At 30.4% G+C, this 25909-nt stretch overlaps 1 protein-coding gene and 1 long non-coding RNA gene across 4 annotated transcripts in view; both read left to right on the top strand.

Annotated features, from left to right (window-relative positions):
* Nucleotides 1–4136: 4136 nt before the first annotated feature.
* On the top strand, nt 4137–8687 carry SIDL (SIDL trafficking protein particle complex subunit 10). Its single transcript, XM_040724711.2, has 12 exons — nt 4137–4558; nt 4627–5131; nt 5191–5577; nt 5636–5820; nt 5878–5982; nt 6045–7088; nt 7153–7326; nt 7390–7638; nt 7698–7871; nt 7944–8072; nt 8134–8317; nt 8388–8687. Exons 1-12 carry the CDS (start codon nt 4304–4306, stop codon nt 8534–8536), a joined length of 3540 nt encoding a protein of 1179 aa, XP_040580645.1. The 5' UTR covers nt 4137–4303; the 3' UTR covers nt 8537–8687.
* A 13509-nt stretch (nt 8688–22196) lies between these two features.
* Nucleotides 22197–25909, top strand: part of LOC121128982 (uncharacterized) — a 41133-nt gene continuing 37420 nt past the window's right edge. For 2 of the 3 annotated variants that reach the window (XR_011783572.1, XR_011783571.1), the window contains exons 1-2: nt 22197–22523; nt 22600–22751. This is a non-coding gene — a long non-coding RNA (uncharacterized lncRNA). The remainder of the gene's footprint in view (nt 22524–22599; nt 22752–25909) is intronic. The other variant, XR_005868319.2, reaches the window with a different exon arrangement.

Raw genomic sequence — 25909 nt, 5'->3', positions numbered from 1 at the left:
TCTAATATATATTTTTTTTTCTATAAAAATATGAAAAATAGCCGATTGAACTTTTAATATGTATTGTTTTTTAAACAAAAATTCAAAGCTGCTCACAAAATAGTAAATTTTTTTTTGAAAAAATTTGAAAAATTAATTTTTTTCGAAAAAAAATTCAAAAAAATCAAAAATTGTAGTTTTGGGCATTGAATGGTGGAGAGATGGTGAAACACAAGCTAACTGGATGTCACTAAATTCTACTAAAAAAAATGGAGAAGTTTTTGCGGATTGATTTTTACGATATCCACATTGTTCCCTTGGTGTTATACAAAGCTCATTCCTTACCCCCACTTAGCTGAAAAAACAAGTAAGGAAGAAAATGTGTGGCTAAAAACCCTTTTCTATCATAAATATCTATCTAATCTCATAAGACCTAGGAAATGCATAGGTGGTGGAATAACTTTGTTGTAAACCATAATTCCTAAAATGTATCGAAAAGCATTTATTGATATAACTCATAAACCGGATATTGAGTGGAGAACAATTGTATAAATAAAGCTGTCTACACATTATTTTTTATAATGGAAACTATTCTATCTAATGAAGCTATTGGAAACATATCCACATCATGGGGTGCTGTTCATAGTATCCATTGGTCTGGAACACCTATATATGAGTCCAATACAACTATTGACATCGTTCACCAGAACACATCAAAAAAATATTTCTTCCAAAATGCATGCGATGATATTATAACAGTTCATGATCTTGATATATTACTCTCCTCAGTCTTTTTACAAGGTAAATTTAGTTTTCTCTGAAAAGATTTGAAAATTACCACATTTCTCCATCTCCATTGTGTTTGAAAATGTGTTAGGAACAACAGTTAGGTAGTATTGCTTATAAACTATGCGACTATTATATGAATCCTTAGACTTACCTAAACTCTGACACAAGAAAATTCAAGGCTCGCTGCTTGACATTAACGATGACAAGAGGTTCACAGCACGACTTAAAATATCGGCAAATCCTATTTTTTACGACACTCCATGCAGAGACTGTGGGAGAACTTTTAATTCTACCATTCATGCCTTTGTTGATTGTCTTCATGTTCAGATTTTAAGGGAGCCATATCATTGAATGTCAACGGGCAAGGAAACATAGAATATTATTTAACAAAATCGATGATATTGTTTGGAGTATCAAATAGTAGGACTTCCTCTGATAATATTAAGGTATTGGATTTTGCTTTGTCAAAAAGCTGAATCCCTTATTGTGTACCTATCAACTAATGAAAGCTGAAGAATTACGAAAAAATTTATATCTGCTCATTGAGGATTCCAAATCTTATCGGATTATAGATGGCAATATGGAGCGGATTTGGTACGACACTACCCGAAAATGTCAGTAAAATATTTGAACACTTTGAAAAGAATTAGTAAATCCTATGAAACTTTTGTGAAGTAATTGTTTTGAATGTAAATTTTAGACTTTTGACTCGGTTTTTAGTTATTGTTTTTTAAAAATATTTTTTATTAATGCTCGTTTTACTCGTCATATTCTATTTTTAATTATTTTACTACATTTAATCATGTTTTATTAATTGCCCGATTTTTTATTGATGTGTTTCAACACGTACAATGTATGTACTTAATAAATTCAATATCGCAAATTAGATGCATAATTTTATCAAAATTACTAATTAAAAATCCTGGTGGTACTAAAAAAAGTTTTTAATTTCAATCAAACAAAAAAAAAAAGTTGGTGAAGTAATCAATATAATTTGATTAAAGTTAGTGAAAAATAATATTATATAATATTGTTGTCACGATACCAATATTTTTGTACAGGTTCCGGTATCCAAATAGGTATCTGTATTTTAATAATTTTTCGATTGAATACATTTAAATCTAGAATGGGCATTCGGTAGAGTTCCAAACCTCCACCTAAAATCAATTTGAGTGATATATCTCAATTTGTTCATAAGTTATTGTCAGTTTTGCATTTTTAATTAACGTTTTGTGTTACCTTGACCTCTCAAAATTCAATGGCCTCTTACTATGAACATGTATAACCTTCATACCAAGTTTGATCAAAATCGATTAATAACTTTTGCCATAATCTTGGTGACCAACAAACAAACAGAGGTTAAAACATCAGCTTCAATTGCAAGAAAGGCCGTCCTTATATATAGACAGGACGTCTGCAGGGGTGGGCTGGAGGTCCTTTAGCCCCCCCCCCCCAAAAAAAAAAAAAAATTAAGGCATTTTTGCTTTTTACTTGAAACTTTAATAATTGAAAAATAATTTTTCAAATTTTTTACAAAAATTTAATTTTCTGTGAATAAAATCAGATATTTAAAATTTTTCTCCCAAAAATTCAATATTTTGAATTTTTTTCCAAAAATGTTTTTATAAATTATAGTTATTGAAATTTTTTTCCAAAAAAAAATAATTTTTTGTAAAGAGCTCTGGATTTTTATTTTATGTGAATGGCTGTGGTTTTGAAATATTTTTTTAAAATTTTGGAGTTTCTGTCAAAAAAAAAAAGACAGTAGTTGGCCATGGGTAACCGGTATCTAACAGAAAACCAAATTGGAGACATTATTTCTCCAGTTGATGCCACAACCCCCAAAATCATCACAGATGCCAGATGTTTGTTCTTGGTGACTGTCCTGATGCTTTGTCAGCCTTGCCAAAACATTAAATTGCCTATGATGGCTCTTCTTGCCTCCATTGCGACATATACATAATTTTTGTAGACGACATGTACAACAATCAAAAGTTTAGAATTTAAGCCATTCAAAAATAATCAGAACTTTAAGATTTAATCAACAAAACTTATTCAAAACTGTATTTTTAGTATGTTTCATTACTTTTTCTACATTAATCATCATTTCTATCATTTTTTAAATAAAATAATGAATGTATGCTCTTGACTATTAATTTTTTGGTCGGGAATATTTTACACGAAAATAAGGGTTAATTTTTTTGAAAATATTTTTTTTGTTAAGAAAAGGTCATTCGAGAAAATTATGCAGCAGAACAAACAATTTAAAATTTCAAAAATCCATACTTATTCACAAAAAATTAAATTTTTTGGGGAAAAAAAATAAAATATTACATTTTTTGGAGAAATAAATCATCCTTATTTTCGTTTAAATTTTTTTAATCCCTAGCAAAAAAATGTCTTGTAAAAAGCCAAAATTCCTTAATATAGTGGGCTACAGCCCTCCAGACAACACCCTGTGGACGCCCCTGTATACCTTGCTTCCTCGACCTTAAAGATTTTCCAAAGTGTCATTTATACCTGTTTGAATGTCAAAAAAAGAGATTAAACTAAAATATTATTATTTTCGAATAATACTTTTTATATATTTCATTATCTAATTATCATCATTGCCCAACACAATAAAGGTAAAGAGAAAAAAATAGGTACACGTACGGTTTTCTATTTTTTGACATATCGGTAGACAGTAGCGTCGCTAGCCCCTTTTGGGGGGCTTAAACCCTTCCCCTGTAAAAAAAATTATCAAAATCTATTTATTTTTTAGTTATATTACAGTGTTGATAATTTTTTGGGCTAAGCGCCCCCCCCCCTAAAAAAATAATAATAATTAGAATAATAATGAAAGCTTTGATAAATAAAGAATTATGTTCAAGTAGCAATTACAAAAAGAACAGGATCTTCAAATTTCTTATTTTTGTGAACCTTTGGGGGGAGGGACATGAGTAGACCTGCCGTTATGTAAAAAAAAACGAAAATTAACGTGATAATCCCGACAATGCCAGAGGAAGGAAATAATTTTTTTCCAAAAAAATATAATATTTGAATTTTTTTTGGTTTTTAATTCACTTTTTGCCCCCTCCCCCTTCAAAAATAATCCTGCGGAGGCCCCTTGAAGGACTTACACTTATAGCTGCCGAGGAACAAACCCCAAGTGTTACTCTCCTCCTTTTATGAGCACACACATTATTTATAACATTATACTTAATTGGATGTTCTGCCTTTAAGAATTAAATAATAATGACAATAATGAATACCTTTGCAAAATTAAAAAAAGGCTGTTCAGATAGCCACCTAGAAGAAGCCGCTCCCGCTTTCTAGGACATATTTTATACACCTCTGAACACGTAGATTTAAAGTGTAAAAGAAAAGGAAAAGAAAAGAGGAGGAGAACTGAACAGCTAAAAACATTCTTCTGTCAAAACAGATCTCTAACCCTCACAGGCTTCAGTATATATTATTAATTATTATTCATATTTATTAATTATTACTTAATTTTAATATATTATTGGGAATGAATATTCGAATAGTATAAAATATGGGTACGGAGTGTAAGCCCATCATTACCGTATCCGGAGAAATCCGAGTGTTCGAGTCATTGGAATCCGGACTAACGGCAAGTTTGGCTTCTGAAGCTGTAGAATGGAAACGAATCCACGGAAGAGCCACGAAAATTGTATACGTGAATGCATCTTTTGTTCCATTGGATCCTGAACTATTTGAAGAAAGAGTGAATCCATCAGAGACGCTTTTAAATGATCCCATTCTTCATACTTATTGGATAGAGTGTGCGGTATTGAGTCTTGGAGTTCTCGTCCTAAATAGACACCTAATGCATTCCTTTTCCCTCCCTTTTCTCAGAATAATGAAGTCTACAAGCAATCCGTGAAGGAGGGTATCAGTTCATGGCTCAACTCACTCAAGAAATGTGGAATTCATTCGGATTGGTTAATCATACTTTTAGAATCTCCGGACTCAAGAAAAAGTAGTAAACTTCTTCCTCGAAACTCTGTATTAGATAAAATCAAGAATGAGGTCGGAGAGAAACAGAGAGAGCGCTGTATTTCCATCCTGGATCCCTCTAAAACAGATTCCAGATCCCTGGAGTCATGGCAAAATCTTTTATTATGTATGCGAACTAAAGTCCTTGTGGCATATAATACTGTTCTTGGGCGTTTTGAAGAAAATATGAGGAAGCAAAGGGAAATGAGGAATAATCCTGCTTGGAATTTTTGTTCCTATTTCATCCTTCAAGAAGAGCTGGCTTTTGTGTATGAGATGTTGGGAGTATTCGATGAATCCTTAGTCCAGTATGATGAGTTAGATGCTCTCTTTACGCAATTTATTCTTAATACGAACGTCGGTGGTAATTGGAATCCAGGTTGATTTTATTTTCAATTATTAGGCTTTAAATCATTTTTACAGATACACCTAATTGGTTAAAGGGACTCACTGGAGAGTTTAATGATTGGTCTGGTCTATCCCTCAATATATCCGTGAATCATGATTTGAGAAAATTAATTAAGGATGCAAAACCTTCAATTTTAGATATACGTAATTATCTCTTTTCCCGGCAGTGTGCCATGTTATTACTAATGAACAAACCTTGGGAAGTCGCAAAACGGTCTTTAGATTTTCTTCATAATTGTGTTCAAGAGCTTGAATTGCTCCAAATCCCTTGTCCTAAAGGGAGTATTTCTTGTTGGGTATTGTTATCATGCTTAGAGATTCTATCAATTTGCCATAATGAAGCAAATTCTTTGTATACAGCATCCCTGTGGAATTATGCGCGTGAAAAACTGAAAGAACTGGGTTAGTCTCCTTTATGATAAACCTTTTTTAAATAATAATTTATTCAATATCGTATCAGGTCAGTTATGTGGACTTTTCCCCCAAAATACGATTACCTCTGAGCAATTACATATGGTAGTTCAAATATCTTCAGGCATCAGGGACACACATTACTTACAGTCTAGTCAGCCTCCAAGAGCCAATCCTGTTGACAAGTTAAAAGAAGCTTTGTCTTCTAAAGAAGCCTTTAGAAAATATTACCTTGTAAGAAATATCCTATTTACTACTGAATCGATATACTAATAAAAGTTGTGATTCTAGGAATTGTCTGAATTAGCGATTAGTACTTATAAGCATATTAATCGCATACGATCTGCAAGACTTGTCGGATTGGATCTTGCATTATTTTATATAGAAGCTAAACAAGTAAGCATTAATCCTATTAATAATAGATATAATCATTGCTTAAAAATTATGTGCCTATTTAGACATACTTAGCCTCCACTTTTTTACAAGATGCATTAAAAAGCTACAAGTCTGAAGGATGGGAATTGGCAAGCAAAGAGACTCAAATCAAACTTATAGAATGCTATGGCTCTCATATAGAACCCCAAAGATATGTACGGAGTTGTGCTTTAATTGCATGCTCAATTTCTGCGTCCAAAGAAGAAAGGCAAACATACCTTACGCATCTCATGGACTTCACCAAAAAAGTTTCCATGGATTCCCCATTAGTCACTGATGCTGATGGTGTATTTTCCATAGTATCATGTAAAATCAAAACTGATCCAAATCAAAAAATTATATCTGGTTCAAAGCTTGAATTGGAAATAACATTTGACAATGCATTAGATTCAGAAGTAGATGCTCGGGAAATATCAGTGATATTAAATTATTCGGAAGCTGGATCTATCAAAGAAAGATCTAAAGTGATAAAGAGCTTCTCCTCGGTGTCATCATACCCCAATAAAAATCGTGCGAGTGTTTGTAGATCGTCATCTTCGGCGAGTTCCCTCACCAAAGCAAAGGGTAGCAACGTTCTTTCTCTTGTAAATGATGAGGAGGTGAATACTGATTTCGAAAAGAGGACAACGAGGGATTTTCTAGATATTCGTCAAGAGCTTGATAGTAATCAAGACAGAACTTTCAACTCTGCACGTCTTGTTTGTGAAAATATAAATAGAATATTGAGGCGGAAAGACTCCAGCGGATATATTTTAAAAGATGGATGCAGCGTTGAGAAAAGTATCTCAGAGTACAGATTTGTTTGCTCTAATGTCCTAATAACAAAAGGACTCAACACTGTGATATTAAGTACTGTAGTTCCAAACAAAGTTGGCACGTACACTTGTAAACAACAATCCATAGCTATCGGAGGAGTTGAATTTATATCCGAGATAGAGGAAAGTGAATCTTTCACCTCGGTTTACGAAGAGCCTGAAGTATCATTGGTTCCCCTCTCAAGATTATTGATTGGTTGTGAACAAACTATAAATTTGATTATCAATTGCAAGAGTGCCTTCTGGGGAGAAGTAAAGTTTAGTCATTAGTAGTCATTTAAACAAAATTTACATCAATAATTACTTGTCTTTACAGAATAATTGTATTTCCATTGATTGTTCTACCAATTTATTTGCTAAAAGCACAGAGTCTGACGATATGGCTTCACATCTTTCTCTTACTCTCCCATCTTCAAAGCCTTATGATATCATACAAATACCAATTCTTGTACTGTCAAATTTTGGCTCTCTCAAGAGTGTTCAACATCAGGTTTGTATGCTTAATCATGATATTTAAATTGTAGAATCAAATGGATTTTTGTATTTTTTTTAGATCACTGTTACAACGAGTAAGCTAGTAGATGGTATAAAAATCAATAAAGGAAGCAAATCCTTTTCATTTACTTTCGATCCTCCATTTAGTATTGTTTCTATTTCTATCAAAACTGCCATGATTCGTAAATTTGTATGTTTGAGTTTGATAGGAACGGAACAAGCTTTAAATATTCATGAAATCAATTTTCAACTGAAAAACAATGAGGAAGAAATACATTTGAAAGACCTTCAATCAAAAGATTCATTTGTAAGCCTCCTCTTCCCCAATTATATATCTTATTTTCATAATTATATTCTTCTAATTAGATGATTGATGCTTACGCACCCTGCAACTATCTCTGTGAGTTGATACAAGATAACAAGGATTGGGATGGAAAAAGACTAGGTTTGGATGTAGATTTCCTTTATGAACCTCTTAACCAGAAGGATCCAAAGATGCGTCGCATATATAATAATAATTTGGAACTCAAGGACTTAAAGGTGCTGAAATATTTACATTATATGCGACTTATAATGATGGATTAATGAATGATTTTCTCAATTTATATGTAGACTCTATACTTGGTTAATAGTAGATTAGATCCGTATGAGGGAGAGTTAATTCAAGCATCATCTATGTGTTCATTAGTTGTAACAATTGAACTAACATATTGTGCAAAGGATGTTTCCATTATGTATGAGGTATATTTTGTCAAAATACATTAATCAACTTCATATATAGTATAATTATTGCCTGTTTTAGGTTCTCGTTGAACAAGGAGAGTGGGCAGTTTGTAGTCAGGAGACCGGAGTTTTGAATATGGATAATGATAACACCAAACAAAATATTACAGTTGAAGTAATGCCTCTGATTAGCGGACATCTCAATATTCCGTACATCAAGCTTTCTAAATATATTCCTTCAGATAGTAATAGTTCTGAAGCAGGTAAGCATTATGTAAAATTTGTATTACTAGAAGTGCAATTTTTAATTTCATTATAAATTTTTTTTTATAGATACGAAACATTTGCCTTCCCGATCAGAACCCTTTTCGGATGGACAAGTCTATAATATCAATCGATTCGATCAAGTACAGGTGTTTATGCCCCCTTCTACTAATGTCAAAAATGAAAAAATGGCATCCTATACATCCATTCCGATATAATGTATTTTTTTATTTGTTAATTTTGTCAAAAGTATATATGATTTTTCCTCCATATTTTGAAAACAAATGTTTAATATAATTTTTGTTCATTATGTGATATCACTTTTAATTTGCGTATACATAAATAAAGTATGATTCATATTTCCTTAAATCGGAATTACATATAAATAATATACTTAAATAGAAGTTGTTTCGATTGAGAAAAGTCGAAAACATAATGTAAATCAGGAAGACGTTGAAAATTTAAAAGTCTATATTTTATTTACTAAAAATTATATCTCTATTTGCAAGGAAATCATGGAACGAATAAAAAATGTGGAAAAGTCAACTCTAACAGTTGAACATCAAATTATTACGAAAATGTTATTGGAAGTTTAATAAAAATCATAAAAAGTATGCAAAGCACACAAGTATAGAATATATATTTTTAATAAAAAATGATGATTGTTCAATGTTTAACGAATAAGATGAAAATATCATCAATTCCTAGCTAAATGTCTTTAACAAATTTCTGAATCTTATACCCATATTTTTTTATAATGGATATTATCAACTTATTAGTCATATTTATGTCATAAATTTCATCATAATTGAAGAAGACGCCACCTTGTGGCTCAAAGTGGATATTTTTACTACATAAAATGAACACATTTTCAATAAATCATGAGTAAACTCCATCAAATGGCTTAATGAATAAAAAAGACATAACACATGCATAGAATACTACTTGATACCAATGATAAACACAAATATTTGAATATAACCAGTCAAAGTGATATGTACTCAAAATTGCAATAAAATGCCGTAAATTTATACCTTTTTTTTTTTTTTGATCGATTACGTACGAGAAAAGTAGAATAATTAGAGAAAACTACCTTATTATTTCGATTGTGATAGTTAATTATTATCTATAATATGGAAATACGACTGTATAACGATATAAAAACATATTTATATTATATTTTGGGTCCAGATATTTATAATTAATAATACTAGGTGTTAAGAGGTATAAATTTTTGATATAGAGTAAGGTTCCGTTTTTTATTTGTTGATTCCATTTTGATAACCAATGGAAATTATTTACAAAATTTTCCTTAATATTAATGCAAAAAAGTTTTTGTGGTTTAAAAAACGTAGGCCACCAAAATGGGCGACATCAATAATGCTGACGTCACATGGTTAAACCCAAAGTTAAAGTTAGTAGAAAAAAATTGATTGATCAAGAGTTTTTATTCAGAGTGGTCAGATTTGGGATGTGAATAGTTCAGAGTCAAAAGCTCGTGAGAAAATAATTGCAGAGATTTATTATTCTTCAAGTGATACATAGACTCTGTTACTTTCATAGAGTGGAGGACAGGGAGAGGGGCTGGTGGGACTTGGGTCCACATCCTGACAATATACAAATTGAAATTGACTGGTTGAAATTCATTTATTTAAGATATATAATTATGAAATTTGATATTGCTACATTGGCATAATTTGATCATTAATTTACTTGATTTTAAAAAATATAAAAAAATAATAATAAATTTGAAATTTGGAACGATTTAAGGTAATTATTCCCTCTGTTTTTTGTTCCATTTACATGGAACCTTTTGTAACGAATTAGGTTCAAGATTAATATATTATAATAGGTTAGTTTTGTCACTATACCAATATTTTCGTACCAGTTTTGGTAGTAATTTAGGTATCGGTACTTTTCAATACTTTTTTATTATTATTCATTTCAGTGTTCACTGGACAAGTGGGACGGGACGTGAACTTGGTCCTAAATAAAAACCGACCATAACCCCACTAATATAGGTACATTTAAATCAAGGTTAATAGAAATACAAGGTTACACTATAACGTGTGTACGACTAATTTTTGACAACCACCACGCTTTTAAAAATAGACGTCATAGTGTATGAGTGGTTGGGTCTTTTCTCAAAATCTTTTTTTTTTTTGCCCAACAGGCAGTATGATACATTAAATTAAAATTTCTAGCAATAGTGACGTCATAGACTATAAGTGGTTGCGTGTTTTGTCAAAATCTGCCTATCTTAACCAGCAGTCGATAACCAAATTGAAAGTTCTAGCAAGACCGATTACAAGATGGTCTTACCCGCTATTTCTATTAACCTTGATTTAAATATACTCAATATATCAAGGAGAGGCAATTCATATTAAGATTGAATAGTATATTTGAGTCTAGTTATTATAAAATTGACCCATATTGTACGCTAAAGGCTAGTCTTAAGCAAACTTATTGCTAAAATTATTGATCTTCTTTAAAGAGGAGTAGAGTTTTACTATTGGTTTCGATCAGTTCCTTCATTCCTAGGGAGAATAAATATTTGTTTAAATATTATTTGGGACTGTTTATTTATATTTCATAATTATCAGCTTATCATTTATTTCCTTTATCATGAACATTTTGGGAATTAATTTCAAACCTATAATTTATTGTCTTTGTTCTATAACATGTGATATACACATCAAATATATTAGCCGATAAAAAATTTCGAGCTCATTAATTTATATTGGGTAGGAAAGGGGTGTCGCTCAGGCTAGTACCTTCACTCGTTCATTTTGTGAAAAAAAACGTTCCGTTCGCAGTTCATTTTTCCATTCAATCGTTTATTTTTGAATTTGTATTTATACATTTAATATTTATATATTATAAAAAGTACAACCTAAAAAAATACTCATTAATATATAGGGCTTTTTGTTTCATAATACATAAAAATGAGCCTCAAGGGCTTAGCTTACTAAAAGCAAAACAGGCAATGCCAGGGGTCCTAAAATGATACTTTAAATTTTTATAAAATAATGTCCAATTTCTTCAAGTTTTTTTTTTTTAATATCATCTAAATAGAGGCAGTACTTTTATTCTATGGCAACCTCCAATTTATTTTCTTTTTGTTTTTCTGAACCGACGTTTTTTTTCTGAGTTACCTTATTTACTGGAAAAGATGACCCGTGAAATAGACAATTTAATGCTTTAAGACAATATAGGCAAATACTAAGTGTGCCTTCAATCACGGGTGCCATAATGGGTGCGAAGAAAAAAAAGGTGACCCCAACCCAAACCCACTTTCGGGCCAGGCTCAATTTTTCCAACATTATATTTGGTCCAAGTGGCGCCCATAAAACTAGGGTCTGGTCAGTCTTTAATTGTCAGGCACAGTCGGGTTTTCATTTTTTTATTTTCTGGCTGAATTTTTTTGGAGAGGCCTCTGATTGTTTGGTTGATTTTTTCATAAGGTTGTACCCCAAGTAACAATTTAACGTTGATATAACGTTGTCTTAACGTAAGCCTTAAGTTGTCTGAACGTCGTGTAAACGTTAATTTTGATTGCTCAATGGTTAATATACATGGTTGTACAGGAAAGTTGTCTATGCCTTGTATTAACGTTATCTAATGGTTAAAAACAATTTTCAAATAACGTTGATCTAATGTTATCACTTATTTGTTTAATGGTTGAGCTTAAAGCGTTAAAAGCGTCTTTTAATGCTAAAGTTGAGCTCAACCCCTTTATAATTTTGTTATGAAAACGCTTTCTAATGCACAGAATATTACGTACCACAATATTATATTTTATTAAATTCAACATGTACATACAATACCAACAAAGAGGTTTAAGCTATCCTTCACACACACAAAAATATATATATAATACGAGGCTACCATCTTCGGACAAGAGCTATGAATAATGATTCATTAATAAATATTCTTTTCTTTCTATCGATGGAGTTTTTTTCCATTTCTTCAAGCCTCCACTAAGGCCACGACTATGATTGATTAATGTGCCAAAAGTCAATGGGTCCTTTCGAAATAGACTCAGCACCCAGATCCGTGATTCCTTACTTCTTCTCCTTATAATATTAAATATATAAACAGCACAAGATTACAGACTACTTCTTTATCATTATTATTCTTCTTCTTCTAGCTATATTGGGGAGAGTGAGGATACTTGTTACGGAGGATTGTCATGTTACATTGCCAATTTAATAACTTAAAAATGTTAAGTTATCTCACTACCCTGTTGTCTTCCTTTGTTTATCAAATCAACATAAAACCCTGGTTGCCTAATGCTTACAGTTATAAACAATTTTTTGTCACAAAAAATAAACATTTTAGGTAAGTGTTTGTTGAGATACATTTCTATTATAAAACATGAGATTTTAATTTAATTTTAGTAAATGTCATAGTCTAGCATGTTTTTCAATTAATTAACTTACTTCTAATATATTGTTAGGTGAAACATTCAGTTCAGATTCCAACACTATGGAGAAGACTTGTTACACCCTATTTTTATTATACATACTCGTACTTGATATGTATAAATATATTATATTTAATTATGTTCTTTTTTTGTCTGTAATTTCATGATATACTTTATTCAAGGATCCCATTGAATCACAAAAAAGAAGATATTTTTCATTAGAATTTTAGTAAGAAGTATATAACTTCAAAATAGAAAAATTATATGAAAAAAAAAAAAAAAATTACAATTCAATGTTGGACTAACAATCTTCATGAAAACTTAGACAATATGTCTAATTATGTATCTGAGGGAAGTTTCATTCAGTGGTTCAGTTAATGGATACTGAAGAAATATACAATTAATTTTAATTAATTATTACCAATGCATCTATATAGGAATCGTCAAGAATAGGCCTTTTTGAAGTACCATTTATCGCAATCGGCTCAATAACTGCGGATTCCAACGATACATATGCATACTTATTTATATAGATAATACATAAGACTTATTTGAGCTCATTTTTGGAGAAAAAAATTCGGTTAAAATAGCTAGACTAGACGACTTCGCTCAGACAAATTCAAAAAAAGAAAACAAGGGGAGGAAAGTACATAGAAAAATTATACAAATTTGCAGGTTTATACAGGAAATTTATTTGAAAGTAACTTCAGAAGTATCGACATTTTTAGTACCCCATACATTTGAATTGTATCATGAATCGTTCAAAAAGACCGTTACTGTAGGAGTTGGGTTGAGCTGTTTACTCTGATGCCATTAAGTACATTTTTAAGTAAATATTTCTTTTTTGTAAGTTTATTAAATAATACTGTTTATAACAGAAGAGAAGTCGAGTTCATATTTTGTCAGTCAAGTTTGAGTCATCAGTATCTGTCACGGATCCATTGAAAAATGCTCGAATACTGTTTTATACATATTTCCATTTTTAGGGCAACCATATAAAACTCAGGAACTGGAGACAGTTTAAGCCCCTTTGATCTCAAAGGGCTGACTTTATACATCTAAGAATTTCCTAATATGAGCCACTAGAAATTTATTGACTCCGGAGTACGGAGAGTAATTAACTTTTTTAAATTTAAATTTGTTAACAACTAATTATGATTGATAAATTTATGTGTTTTTTTTCTATCCGTAATTAATATAAAGTAAAACATTAAAAAAGTTACAAATTTTCTTGAAATTCCTTTATACATAATAAGAAATCTGAATGGTCTATAAAGATGGTATCAAAATTGTGTGAAAATTTGGTATCGGTACATCCCTAATTTAAACTATAATTGTTTCACTTTTATGTATTACATTTAACCTTAAAATTTTCCTTATGACGTCATCAGAAATAGGAAGAGAGTTGCTTAATAAATCTGCTTTGTTTGTTGATGAGAATTCCTGCTCTTTTTGGAGAACCGTATCTTCGTCTCCTAAACAGCTCCTAATGTTTTTTTAGAAAAAATTTCAATTTTTTTGCTCTGCTGCATAATTTAAGAAAAAAATTATCATAAAAAGGCAAGAAATCCATCATGTGGGGTTAGCCGGCTCCCGTCGTTCCCTTAAAAGAGCCGTCTCATAGACACATTACTAGCTGTGTTTGCTCTTGGATTTTCTTGTTGCCTAACCTTGTTCCAATAACAATGATAAAATCATATTCATAAAGCATAATAACCAATACAAAAAATTGTCCTTCTTGAATATTAGGGCGTGTAAAATATAATGCACACTAGTACTAAAGTACTTCCATTCTAGAATACTATTAATTTATAGTATTATAGGCAGGCCCCTATCTGAAATTTTACGCATTTTTTAGCTTGTGATTTTTTGTTGTTGATAAATCAATTCATAAATTGTATTTTTGTAGTTCTGAATTAGCTATCATGGAGAATACACTTCAATCTCGACCACCTTCTCTTGTATCTCGTCAATTCATCTATAAAGCAACATGGAAAGAAATGTACATTCTTTTAATGGATAAGTCAGTTAGCTACATGTCCAAAGTTGGAACTGCACTTCAGAATCTCTATCCTTATGTATCACCATGTATGGTAAATAGGTTCCAAATTGTCTCAAATGCAGACTATTCTAAAGATGACAATAATAATCTGAGCATTGATGAAGATGAAGTGATCGCAGTGGTCATAATGATGGTATTTTCTTATGCCTACTCCACAAAAGATCTACGTAGAACTGATATAATGCAGAGATATACAAATGTAATGAGGGCTCTGAATAGAAAAGTCTTAACGAAATGTGAATTTGAGAGAGAATTGGAGAAAATTGACATTCCTATAAATAGTGTGAAAGTAGGAAATTTGAATGCTACCATTGGGAAAGTCCTTGTGGGTGCATCTGAAGGCTCAAATTTATTTGTTAAGCTTGAAGATCTCCCCAACTATGAGGATATTTTGAATGGAACTACACCCTGTCCCATTGCTAAAGCCATCAGGAGTCAGTTAGCAGAATTGTTTAGAGACTTTCAACAGACATCTCTCAAACTTGGAATGAAAATCGTTGATCAATTGGAAAAAATGGAACCAAACATGTCATTGACTTACAAGCATGAATATACAAGCCTCAAAGAGTATTCTCATAGTATTTATCGGGATGCAGATTATGCAGGCCTCGTGCATCGTTTGAGTGTAGCTCAGCAAATTAGAACTTATCCTAGGGTTATACTAACTGCTAATTTGTACAATTCAACTAATTTATTTGGACAGTCTAAATCTGAACTAAATAGTCTTGCGATGTATATTCCCTGGTATGAACTCAAAACTGAATGTCAAATTTTAGCCCTGTATCTTAAGGATAAATCATGGAATTGATATTATATTCCTACAATTTGTATACGCTAGACTTCTATTAGGAAAATCTTACGAGTATTGCATTATGTAACCAGTCGATTGTCATAGTTTTTTATGCTTATATTAGAAATTAGGTGTATATACATGTAAAAAAGTTCGTATAGTTTATATTTGTATATGTATAAATTATAATATTTAAGATATTTTGTAATTATGTTTCATGTTCTATAAATATTACTATACCTTGCAAATCCTTAACATTCCTTACATCATGCAACAGCATTTTTGTGTGCAAGCTGAAACGCACAATTATTTTTGTTCTTAAAGCCGTAGAACACAAAAATTGCCATTAAAATCAAGTGCTTTATATAGGTGTCAGGAGAGCTCGCATACGGAAAAATTTGTATAGGGAAAGTTCGTACTGGGAAAATTCATATAGGATTAAGCTCGCCGGCAGGAAAACTCGCATCCTTAATTTAATGTATAATTATATTAACCTTGACGTATAATAATCCAGGAACTTCTTTAGTACTCCCTGAATAACTACTTGTTATGTAATGACTAATTTGTTCGAACCAGAGACAAAATAAGTAATATTAATAAATATATGAATAAAGAAAAATAAACAAACACGACAGTAATTCAAATAGAAGAAGTGCTATTCACTTAATTATCATTAGACTTCGGACATGATGGATTATTCATATTCGAAAAGACTCATGGTAGGAAGAACATGCATAACATAAGATTAGGCAAGATCACTGATTCTTTCTGCGTTGTGAGCCAGGATCTATCAGTACAAGAGGTGGTTGTATGTGGTGAGGCAAATCATTAAGAAGATACGAGGAAGCACTCAAAGATCGGATCGTAGGAGTGTAATATTCCACGAACACCACCTACAGACGGAAGCAAAGGACCGGAGCAAAGTCAATAAGAACACCTTTGGATTGGGGTACAATCATACACTAAAACATATATTCTGTAAGGGATTACATTTAAAAGGATGTACATCCATTTGACTATTAAAATATACAAACTCGTAAAACACAAGGTACCTACCTATCTACTAAAAACAAATCCCTACGTCATGATTTAAAAGTAAATAAAAGACAATACATAACAAGGAGAGCACGAGGAAATGAGAGATGTAAGGGAGGAAATATGTTCAGCTCAGTACATTTGGAGCAACCTAGAATTGAAATGGTGAGATGAGAACGATTTTCTTCGTCTCTTCATTCATCTTCTTTCTTATTTGAAGAGTAGGAAGCAGGCTGCACTATACGTAGTCACTCAAGGGACTTGAATCACCAGAGTTATGTATCTATAACTGCGAATTAATACCTTCAATGGATCTTAAGACAAGTTACGAGACCTTAAAAAGTGACTTATACACTCCTTCAACAAATTTTTGAGTGTATTTTCATAATATAATACAATGAAATTTGAATATGTAACTTTATTTATAGTTGTAAACTTCAGTGATATTTATCAAACTATATGTTTAATACAACTTTACATATCCATTCATTCCAATTCAGAATCCGGCTCCCACTCTAAATGTTTATAACTAATATTAATATCCATTCCTTTGTCAATGTTTAATTCCATTAACTAATTTATTTGTTTTAATAAATGTAAATATATGTATATTTAAACGCTAGTGAAACGGCTCTAATTTTTTTTATTCGACACTTCATTTAATTATCTAATATGGTTAATTATGGTTTTTAATTATTAATTATAAAAAAATTTGAACTTTTCATGAGTTTTTAAGTAATAATATTAAAATATGAAAAATAATTTAGATGTAAGGAGTTTAAAATAAGTTTATAGATGCTTCATATTCAAAATAATTGATTAATTAATCAATTATAAACGGTTTAATTTTTTCCCCGGAATATTAATGTAATATATAAACACGTAACCTAACTAGCATATTTTATTATATTATATTATAAAATATTAAAAACTAAATTGAAACAAAATCAAATCTTTTTTAAAAGCATTTAAAAAAAATTGAAATGTAAGGTCTATTCTGTAACTTAAGCTAGGATATTTAGCACTTGAAGAAAAAATAAAAAAGATATGCGCTTCTATGTAAGACCCTTCACTTTACTCGATTTTTAGTGGTAATATACATTTTTTATTAATTGTAATTAAAATAGCTGAAATTGAATTGTATAAGATAAAAATCGAGAAAATGAAACCTTTCCACGCTCTTCAGGCAGTGACTTATATATATACTGAAAAAAAAGTAGAAGTTAAAAATTTAGAATAAATCATTTCAAATAGCTCAGTAATAAAGATTGAAGGTGATAATGTCGGGTTGAAATTGATGCACGACGTATAATTTTTTTTTTTTTAAGTTTATAAGATACTAGATAAATAAATGTTTTAAAGTCCATTATAACATTTATTTGAACAATTGCACTTTATCTGTGATTTTGAAGGCTATCATGAGAAGTTTCCTCGGATGGTACGATTAAACGAAGCAACGGACTGAAAAAAATTTAGACCGTGTGAAAGATTAAGAATTTATCTACATAAAAATGACGTCAAATTGATTTCCTCAATTTAACTAATAAAAATCCAGTATTTCTACGGGGATTCCCAAAACACTTATAAGACTTCAGTGCACAAGATTTTCCCTCTCTGTAAATCGGCATTTTGTAACATACGGTATGATAATAAATAATTAAGGGGGATGATTGATGAAGCGCACCTCACACTCTAAAATTGCTGTGGGGGAAAATGAAATTATTTTTTTCTAAATTTTCTTTTTTTGAATATCCTACCCAAGAGAAAAAGAGTTTTCAATTATACATTAATAATTTATTAAATTTTATTATTATAATAAATAGCATAATAATAAATGTTTAATTTAAGATACAATTACAATGGTGAATTATTGTCAGAGGTGGGAACTTGGACTCGAGACTTGATTTAGACTCCATAATTAAAATATATATATTTTTACATTAACAATATATGAAAAAATAACGCAGAATCTTTGAACTCCAATAAACAAATTAGTGGGTTAACAAAACTCCATATTATAAAAATCTTCTGTAGTTAAGGTAACACGTAGTTAGCTATACTGTATCACGCAACCTTTCCTCTAAAAGGAAACAGAAAATATGGCCGAAATGATCTGGTAGTTAGCCAAATAAGTTAATCATACCAACCGCTATTTATATCTTATATACTCGCAAACTATCACTTTCATATGATTTCTTCACCATTTTTAAAATAAATTATATATTTTATTAAAATCTACTTAGTATTTTATTCGATATTGTATTATAATATTGCTTAATAATATTTTATTTAAAGAGTAGTTATGAAAAGTTATTATATTATTTCTATGAAGAAATAGCCAAAATTTCTAAATAGAAATAATAAAATGGCCAATATATATATATTGTATAAATGTCGAGGCATCAACAAGAAATTGTATTCCTGGTATTTTATAAACGGAGCATATTTATAGAATAACTTACTAGATTGTATATTTAAGAAAAAGGTCAAATTATGAAATAGCCAAAATGTATCAAGTGAGAAGAGAGAATCGACAGCTGACAACAAAATACATAGGGTATTCTGTGTTAGTGAGATAACTCCGTGGTAAGTCTGTCTTCCGGACCTCGAATGAGCATCTTATCAGAAGGAAAATATATTAGACAACATCATAATTCCTAATGATATCTCCAAATAATAACTATTAACTGAACAGTACCTCTGGCGAACAAAAAAAGTTTCAGTGCACCAAGACATTTTCCAGCTATTGATCATGTTGGTCCTCATTTCACTACATGGCTTAAAGATTTGTTCCTAGTTATTTTTTTATTTTCTTTACCTCTAATTAGGATTAAATAATATTAAACCAAGAAAATAATAACTAGAACGTATAATAATAATTTCTAGCCATTCAGCTCCACTTGAGATATCTTGTCTCTTTGATCGAAAGAAGTTATGATGAATCTTCCCCAACTGAAATGATGTAGTTAGTAACTATTTCATTTCAGCTGTTGTAGTTACTATAAAAGTCCTATAAGGACCGGTCCTAGGAATGACAAACTTTATTAGGACTGGACTGATAGGCCTGTAGTCTTTTTAGACCGAACCAACACTACGGATTTTTGAATTAAATCCCTTAATTAAGCAGTATTTAATACAAGTGTTAAGTCTTTTTTATTTATAGTCATTTGATGTAGTTTTATCAAAATTAAGTTGAAAACTTGTCCATTTTATATAATAAAAATATCAATTTTCAGCCCCCAAGATGGTGTCTCCTTCAATTATGAATAAATGTATGACGTCAATAAAAGTAAATACATATCAATATTTTTGAAAGGATAATACGGATTTAATTTTCGACCACAAATGTCTAGATTTCTCAGTGAATAGTCAATGGATTTTAATAATTAAGATATTTATTGGAAGAAACACTCCATACACAACGTAAGAGCCTATTTTCAAATTTATATTTGACTTTTTTGAGACTTTGTAACATACCTATAAGGGAGAACGAATCAGGTTATCTTATTCTGGAAGTATGGAAATCTTTCTATAGTCCCAGTCTTTATACATTTAGTTTAATATAATATATATACTTTTATAGGACCCTGATTCCATATGGCATCATTTTCTTTGTTTCGGATTTTTCAAAAATGTAATCCGTTTAACCATAAAGTACATTAGTTTTTTTATGTTTTAGAATCTATAAATTAGTTATTATACTCAGTTTAGTAGTTTTTGTGCAAAATATAACATTGTATTTGGAAATGACGTGGGAAGGAAATCGTAGTAGACCAGGAGTACTTATTTGAAATCTATCTTACTCAATATTTTTATTTTATAAGAAAATGATTTTTTTTAAAGATAAATCCTTAATATATTTCACTTTTAGGTTTTTTTTCCTTTTTACATGATTGCAATATATTATTTACATGTTCAAAATGAATTAAATCAATATGACTCAAAATGGAATCATTGAGCAGTAATGGTTATATGCATAATAATATAAGGCATAAGCTTTTACATCAATTTCTGCATTTTGTTGAAAATTCTCCTTTACTAACGAAAGTGGAAAGCTCTTCAAGATATTACCTGCTATGGAGGATATAAGATCCCAATGCGATCGAATGTGAAACAATTAATTCAATAGATGAGAAAATAATTACTTCAAAAACTAAATTTTCTAACGTACATAAGACAGTATAACCCAAAAAACAAACAAATTTGTATTTGTTGACAATTGGTTTACCACTTTTGAGTTATTGATATATTTAAAATCAAATGGCATAATAGCAATTGCTACTTTAAGAGCAAAAGGGTGTCTTCTGAAATCACTTATACGGTATAAGTTATACCATTCAAAAAGCAAGAAAGAGGATCGTTCAACTACAGAACTGATAGCAATTTAGGATTAGTTATTCTGAGATGGTTGGACAATAGTGTGGATCAACTCTGCTCAATTTTTTTTTGGTGTCCCTCCAATTGAAAAAAAAGATCGATTGTTCAAAGCTACAAAGTAAATGAAAAGTATAGACAGCCCGAAAATTGTATCAATGTACAACAAGAATATGGTTATTGTGGATTTAGCAGACATGTTGATCAGTTTAAATAGGACTGAAGTTAAAGCCCCACGATGATACATAAAAATGTATTGACATATGATGGATATTGCGAGAGTGAATGTAGGGCTTTTATATTGTAGGCATTACAAACTTTTCAACTTGCCACACAAGAATCGAAGATCGTTAGCAGAATTTACAATAGAAATATCTGAATCCTTCATCAATGTAGGAAGAATAGTATTGAAACTATAGCTAAGAGTAGAAAAAAACCATTTATACCACTCCAAAATGATCAAACAGGAATTTGGTCATTACATATAAAGCGAGAAAAATTGATGTAGAAAATACCTAAGTTATTCTAGGATGACATGTTCTAAATGCAAGATACATTTATGTTTAGTAATTGATCGTAATTGTTTTATTGAATTTCATAATAGTAAGGCTATTAAATTTATTTTTAAGTTTTTTGTAATTATATAGAGAAATTAAGAATAAATAGATATGATAATATGGTGTATAAAAAATATGTTTTATATGTATACATTATCAACCAATGATGCCATATGGAGTTATATTTAAAATATAATTAAAAAAATTAAAGAAATAAATTTGATCTCATTTAGAAACCCAAAAGATTCGATTTTTAAAATAACGATTATTTTTAAGCAGCCTTTTAATAAATCGGCCAATAAAGAGTTAAACATATTAATATTCAAAATATGTAATTATAATAATATATCAATATCCAAATACTCTGATTATGTTATTTATGTACTTGATCTTCTTTTTCTTCAATTTGACCATAATTGCAACGTCGGAGTCGCTAAATATTATTTCCTATCTACAGACCCTTTTTTGACTTAAATTACAAATTAGCATAACTAACTCTCGTAATCCCATTGTTATTTCGTAAATTGTTTAAATCAATTTGTTAAAATAAAAAGCATATGATCTATGAATCTACCAAGTCCATTTTCCTAATTAAAATTTGTGATTGAACCTGGTCTCCCCTAACAATATTTCTTATTATTCTAAATCAGGAGTACTTTAGATTAAGAAGATATTTCTGATTATGATTCAAACCTGCTCAGTTGTCGTCTTCATGCCGTACGCGTAACACTTAGTTATGGAAGTATCAATATCATGATGATGCTTCTTCTGGAGTTCGATCACGAAGGGTAGAAAGAATCAATTTCTTAGAATCAAGATGGATGTGCAACCACAATTATAAAGTGTTAATATTTAATGTGTAATGCACATTTCAATTGACAATTTCTATCCGTTCGGAGGACTTGAGTGATATATATATGTTACATATTGTTGTAACTTGGCAAGTTGTTTCACAGATTATGTAATTATTTTAAATCACTTCTGTCGTGTTGATTTTTCTTCATTTAATTAATTAATTCAAAATGTTTTAATTCAAGGTTTATTCAGTACGATGAAGCTCTGCAAAGGATGGAGTCTGGATCCTTAAATAAGAAATTAATGGAATGAAGAAAAACACCCATAGGGACTACGGAATCAATTGGGAGTTCCAGGTATTGGGTTGAGTCCGTGAATTTTGAAATGAGTTAAAGTAAGGAAATGAATTTCTTATTTATGTTATTTTCGATCCATGGCTATATCCTCAAAACGTGCTCGGGCACCTTCTCGAATGATATATACATTTGATGATTCATCCAGCAATACTAAATAATTATGGTTCCCAATCATGTTACTCAAATTTTAAAGATAAAATATTTTAGCTACTTGCCACGAATTGCAATAATTAAGTGTTTATTGATTAATTAAATAATGAAAATGATTTAAAAGTGGGCTCAAACAGCTAATAGAACCGTTGTAACAAAAATTGTGACAACCGTCTAATAAATAAATTAGGAAAAAGAAATATGTTTAAAGAATAGGAGTAAATCAATCTATGATTGAGATTCAATGGACAATGTGAATGGATCAGTCGTTCAGATCGAAGGTGTTGTAGCTGATATGTACCTGGTCAAATTCTGATCAACACTTCTTTATCCTGAGGTTGTCTTGTCTCTTTATTTTTCAATATGTGTGTGTCATTGGGGTAGTCTAGTAGATATTTACATAGTATTGCAGTATGAATCATAATCAACTATATTTATTATTTTTCTCGTCAAAGCGTCCGTTCGGCAAAGTTGCTTTCGGCAATGAGGTTTTCGACCAAGTGTCCTCAAAAGTAGCCTTATTTCCAATTGTTGTATGTATTATGAAACTTCCTTTCGCAGATGAACTAAAAACCCCCTTTAATATTATTTTTGAACTTTTAATTTAAATCAAATGTCTTGGTCCATGTTGATGTCTTGTACATAACTTATATTCATTTATTTTGTGTGATATTCCCTTAAGCATGGGTCTTCATTTAATTTCGTGTAAAATTAAGAGTATTATAATTAATATCAATAATGTTAGACCATTAACACATATTGGGTCATATGAACAAGGGAATTATCTATACACTTCAATCAAACATATATTATATATACATATATTTAATTTAAAAGTAGGAAGTACAAGCTTATTTTATATTCTTCAAAGTGGATCTGTGATAAATTCCAACAGTTTAGACGTTATAATGATATTTTCTGTTGTTAATCCATTTTTCCCTCCTCAATCTTTTTTCTTCAAAAATAGAGGATCCCCGATTTTAGATTTTATGTTAAATTATTCATAAATCTTGACCAAATTAACTGAAATGAATATATAATACTCTTTTATTGTGATACTTTAATATATAAAGTGTTTGTTCCGATTGTTGGAAGATTTTATATTGACAAATTTATGCTAGCTAAAAAATTCGTTACTAAAAAAATCATATTTTTTGTAACACTGGATATTTTTTTTAGATCCTTGATAGGAATCATAGATGCTTTTCGATCTAACATTTATGTTCTAGCCCCAACCAACTTATTTTTTCTCTCTACATAATCATAGACTGATAGTAGTAAAGTATTATTATTGCTAAAATAATTTAAATAGTCTTTAGGGATGTTCTAAGTGGCGTTAGACACCAGAAACTTTTATATATTTTTTGCATAGACTGTAAATCCCAATATTTTATCATTCCTAGATCTAATTAAAATTTTTCTAAAGAATGATATTTTTATTCTTTCCCTTTTTCTTACAAGATTGATGCTGAGGAATGATTTTCATAATTTGAATTAAAACCTGGTATAACTAATAAGATATGCAAGGTTGACAATTTTCTAATCATGTGGTTCAACTGGAGATTCAAAAAGATAAAGAGGGCAGTTAGTCACATATTTCATCAACTTCACCATTACCTTCCCCATTATTGAAATTCTTAATGACCAATTTTTTATTATTATTTATCCAATATGAATACAAATTAAAATTTTAACAAGTAAATTCATTTTAGGATGTAATTACTATTTAAACAAAAAAGATAATTATTGTTACAAATTTAATATCCCAATACTAAAATGCTGCTAGAGGAATGGGGATTATGTTAGAGCCTAGATTTCAAGGGATATGCCAAACGAATTTCTAGCTAGCAGAGTGAAAATCAGATTTGAACATTCGAATAGTCTAATAGCGGTCCCTCTCATGCATTTATAAATATTCAATAATCTATATTAATACAGACAATTTTTGTTGTATGTCTATTGGTCTTAGGAAGGGTTGTAAATGAATTTATTTATTATATACTCGCTAATATATTTATATAGGTAGATATAAATACTATAGATGTCGGAATATATGTATATCATATGAAATTCTACCCAACATCTAGATCTTATTAATACAATATACATTTATAATACTAAATACATAACAAGCCCTTTTCCCAATAATGAGATCAACTAATTTTATTGGATTTCCTAGGTAATTGACCTCATATTATATCGTAGAACTAACTTAGCAGGGCTCATTCCATTCTCATTCGGTGTATTTCTCATCTACAGTAGTCCGCGATTTATCTTTGACATATCCACTCGACCGCCTGATCTTAATTTTTTTACCTTATATTTAAGCCTCTTCACATTTGCTTCGGCTAAACCATTTGATTGGGGATTTTGGGGGGATGAACATCTCTACTCAACTCCTCATTTATCTAAAAAGTTCTACAATTCTTTTAAAGGGAAATTTGTGCCCCAATTTGTGCTGAGTCAACAAAATATCTTTCAATTAGTTTTTTGATTATTCATGATTTTATACTACTTTTCTTGCAGTAGTGTAGTGCTGGGAATCCTGAGTATCGATCGACATAAATCAAATAAATATTTCCTTTCTCCGTGAATATATCAACTGCAACTGATTGACATGCTATAATGCTCCAGCTCCAAACTTTGTATTAAGCTTTGACATTCCTTGTATTTCCTTGTCATATTTTCAATTTCAGAATTAATTCCTGGCCACTTCTTGCACGTTGTTTTGTTCTAACTATTCCTTGATGGGATACGTGTAAATTTTGTAGTATGCTCTTCCGAACTGTACCAATATCTTACCGATTTCCAATATAGGTTTCTCGAAAGTGCATCTGCAACTACCTAATTTTTCCCCGGTTTCCATTTCAGTGTAAAATTATAACTCATTTGAGTACGTTCTTTTATTTATCTCTGTCCTCAGTTCACCCTAGGGGTGTAATCATACCCTCTCCGATATTAATGAAACTGCACAATTGATCCCTATGGGTAGAAACTAACTCATGTGAAATTTTATCCTATTTGGATCTATAGTCTAGGAGATATG

The sequence above is a fragment of the Lepeophtheirus salmonis genome, chromosome 14 (genome assembly GCF_016086655.4).
Source record: "Lepeophtheirus salmonis chromosome 14, UVic_Lsal_1.4, whole genome shotgun sequence".
Taxonomy (NCBI): domain Eukaryota; kingdom Metazoa; phylum Arthropoda; class Copepoda; order Siphonostomatoida; family Caligidae; genus Lepeophtheirus; species Lepeophtheirus salmonis.
The sequence above is the reverse complement of the archived record's forward strand: the minus strand, read 5'-3'. Positions and strand labels throughout refer to the sequence as shown.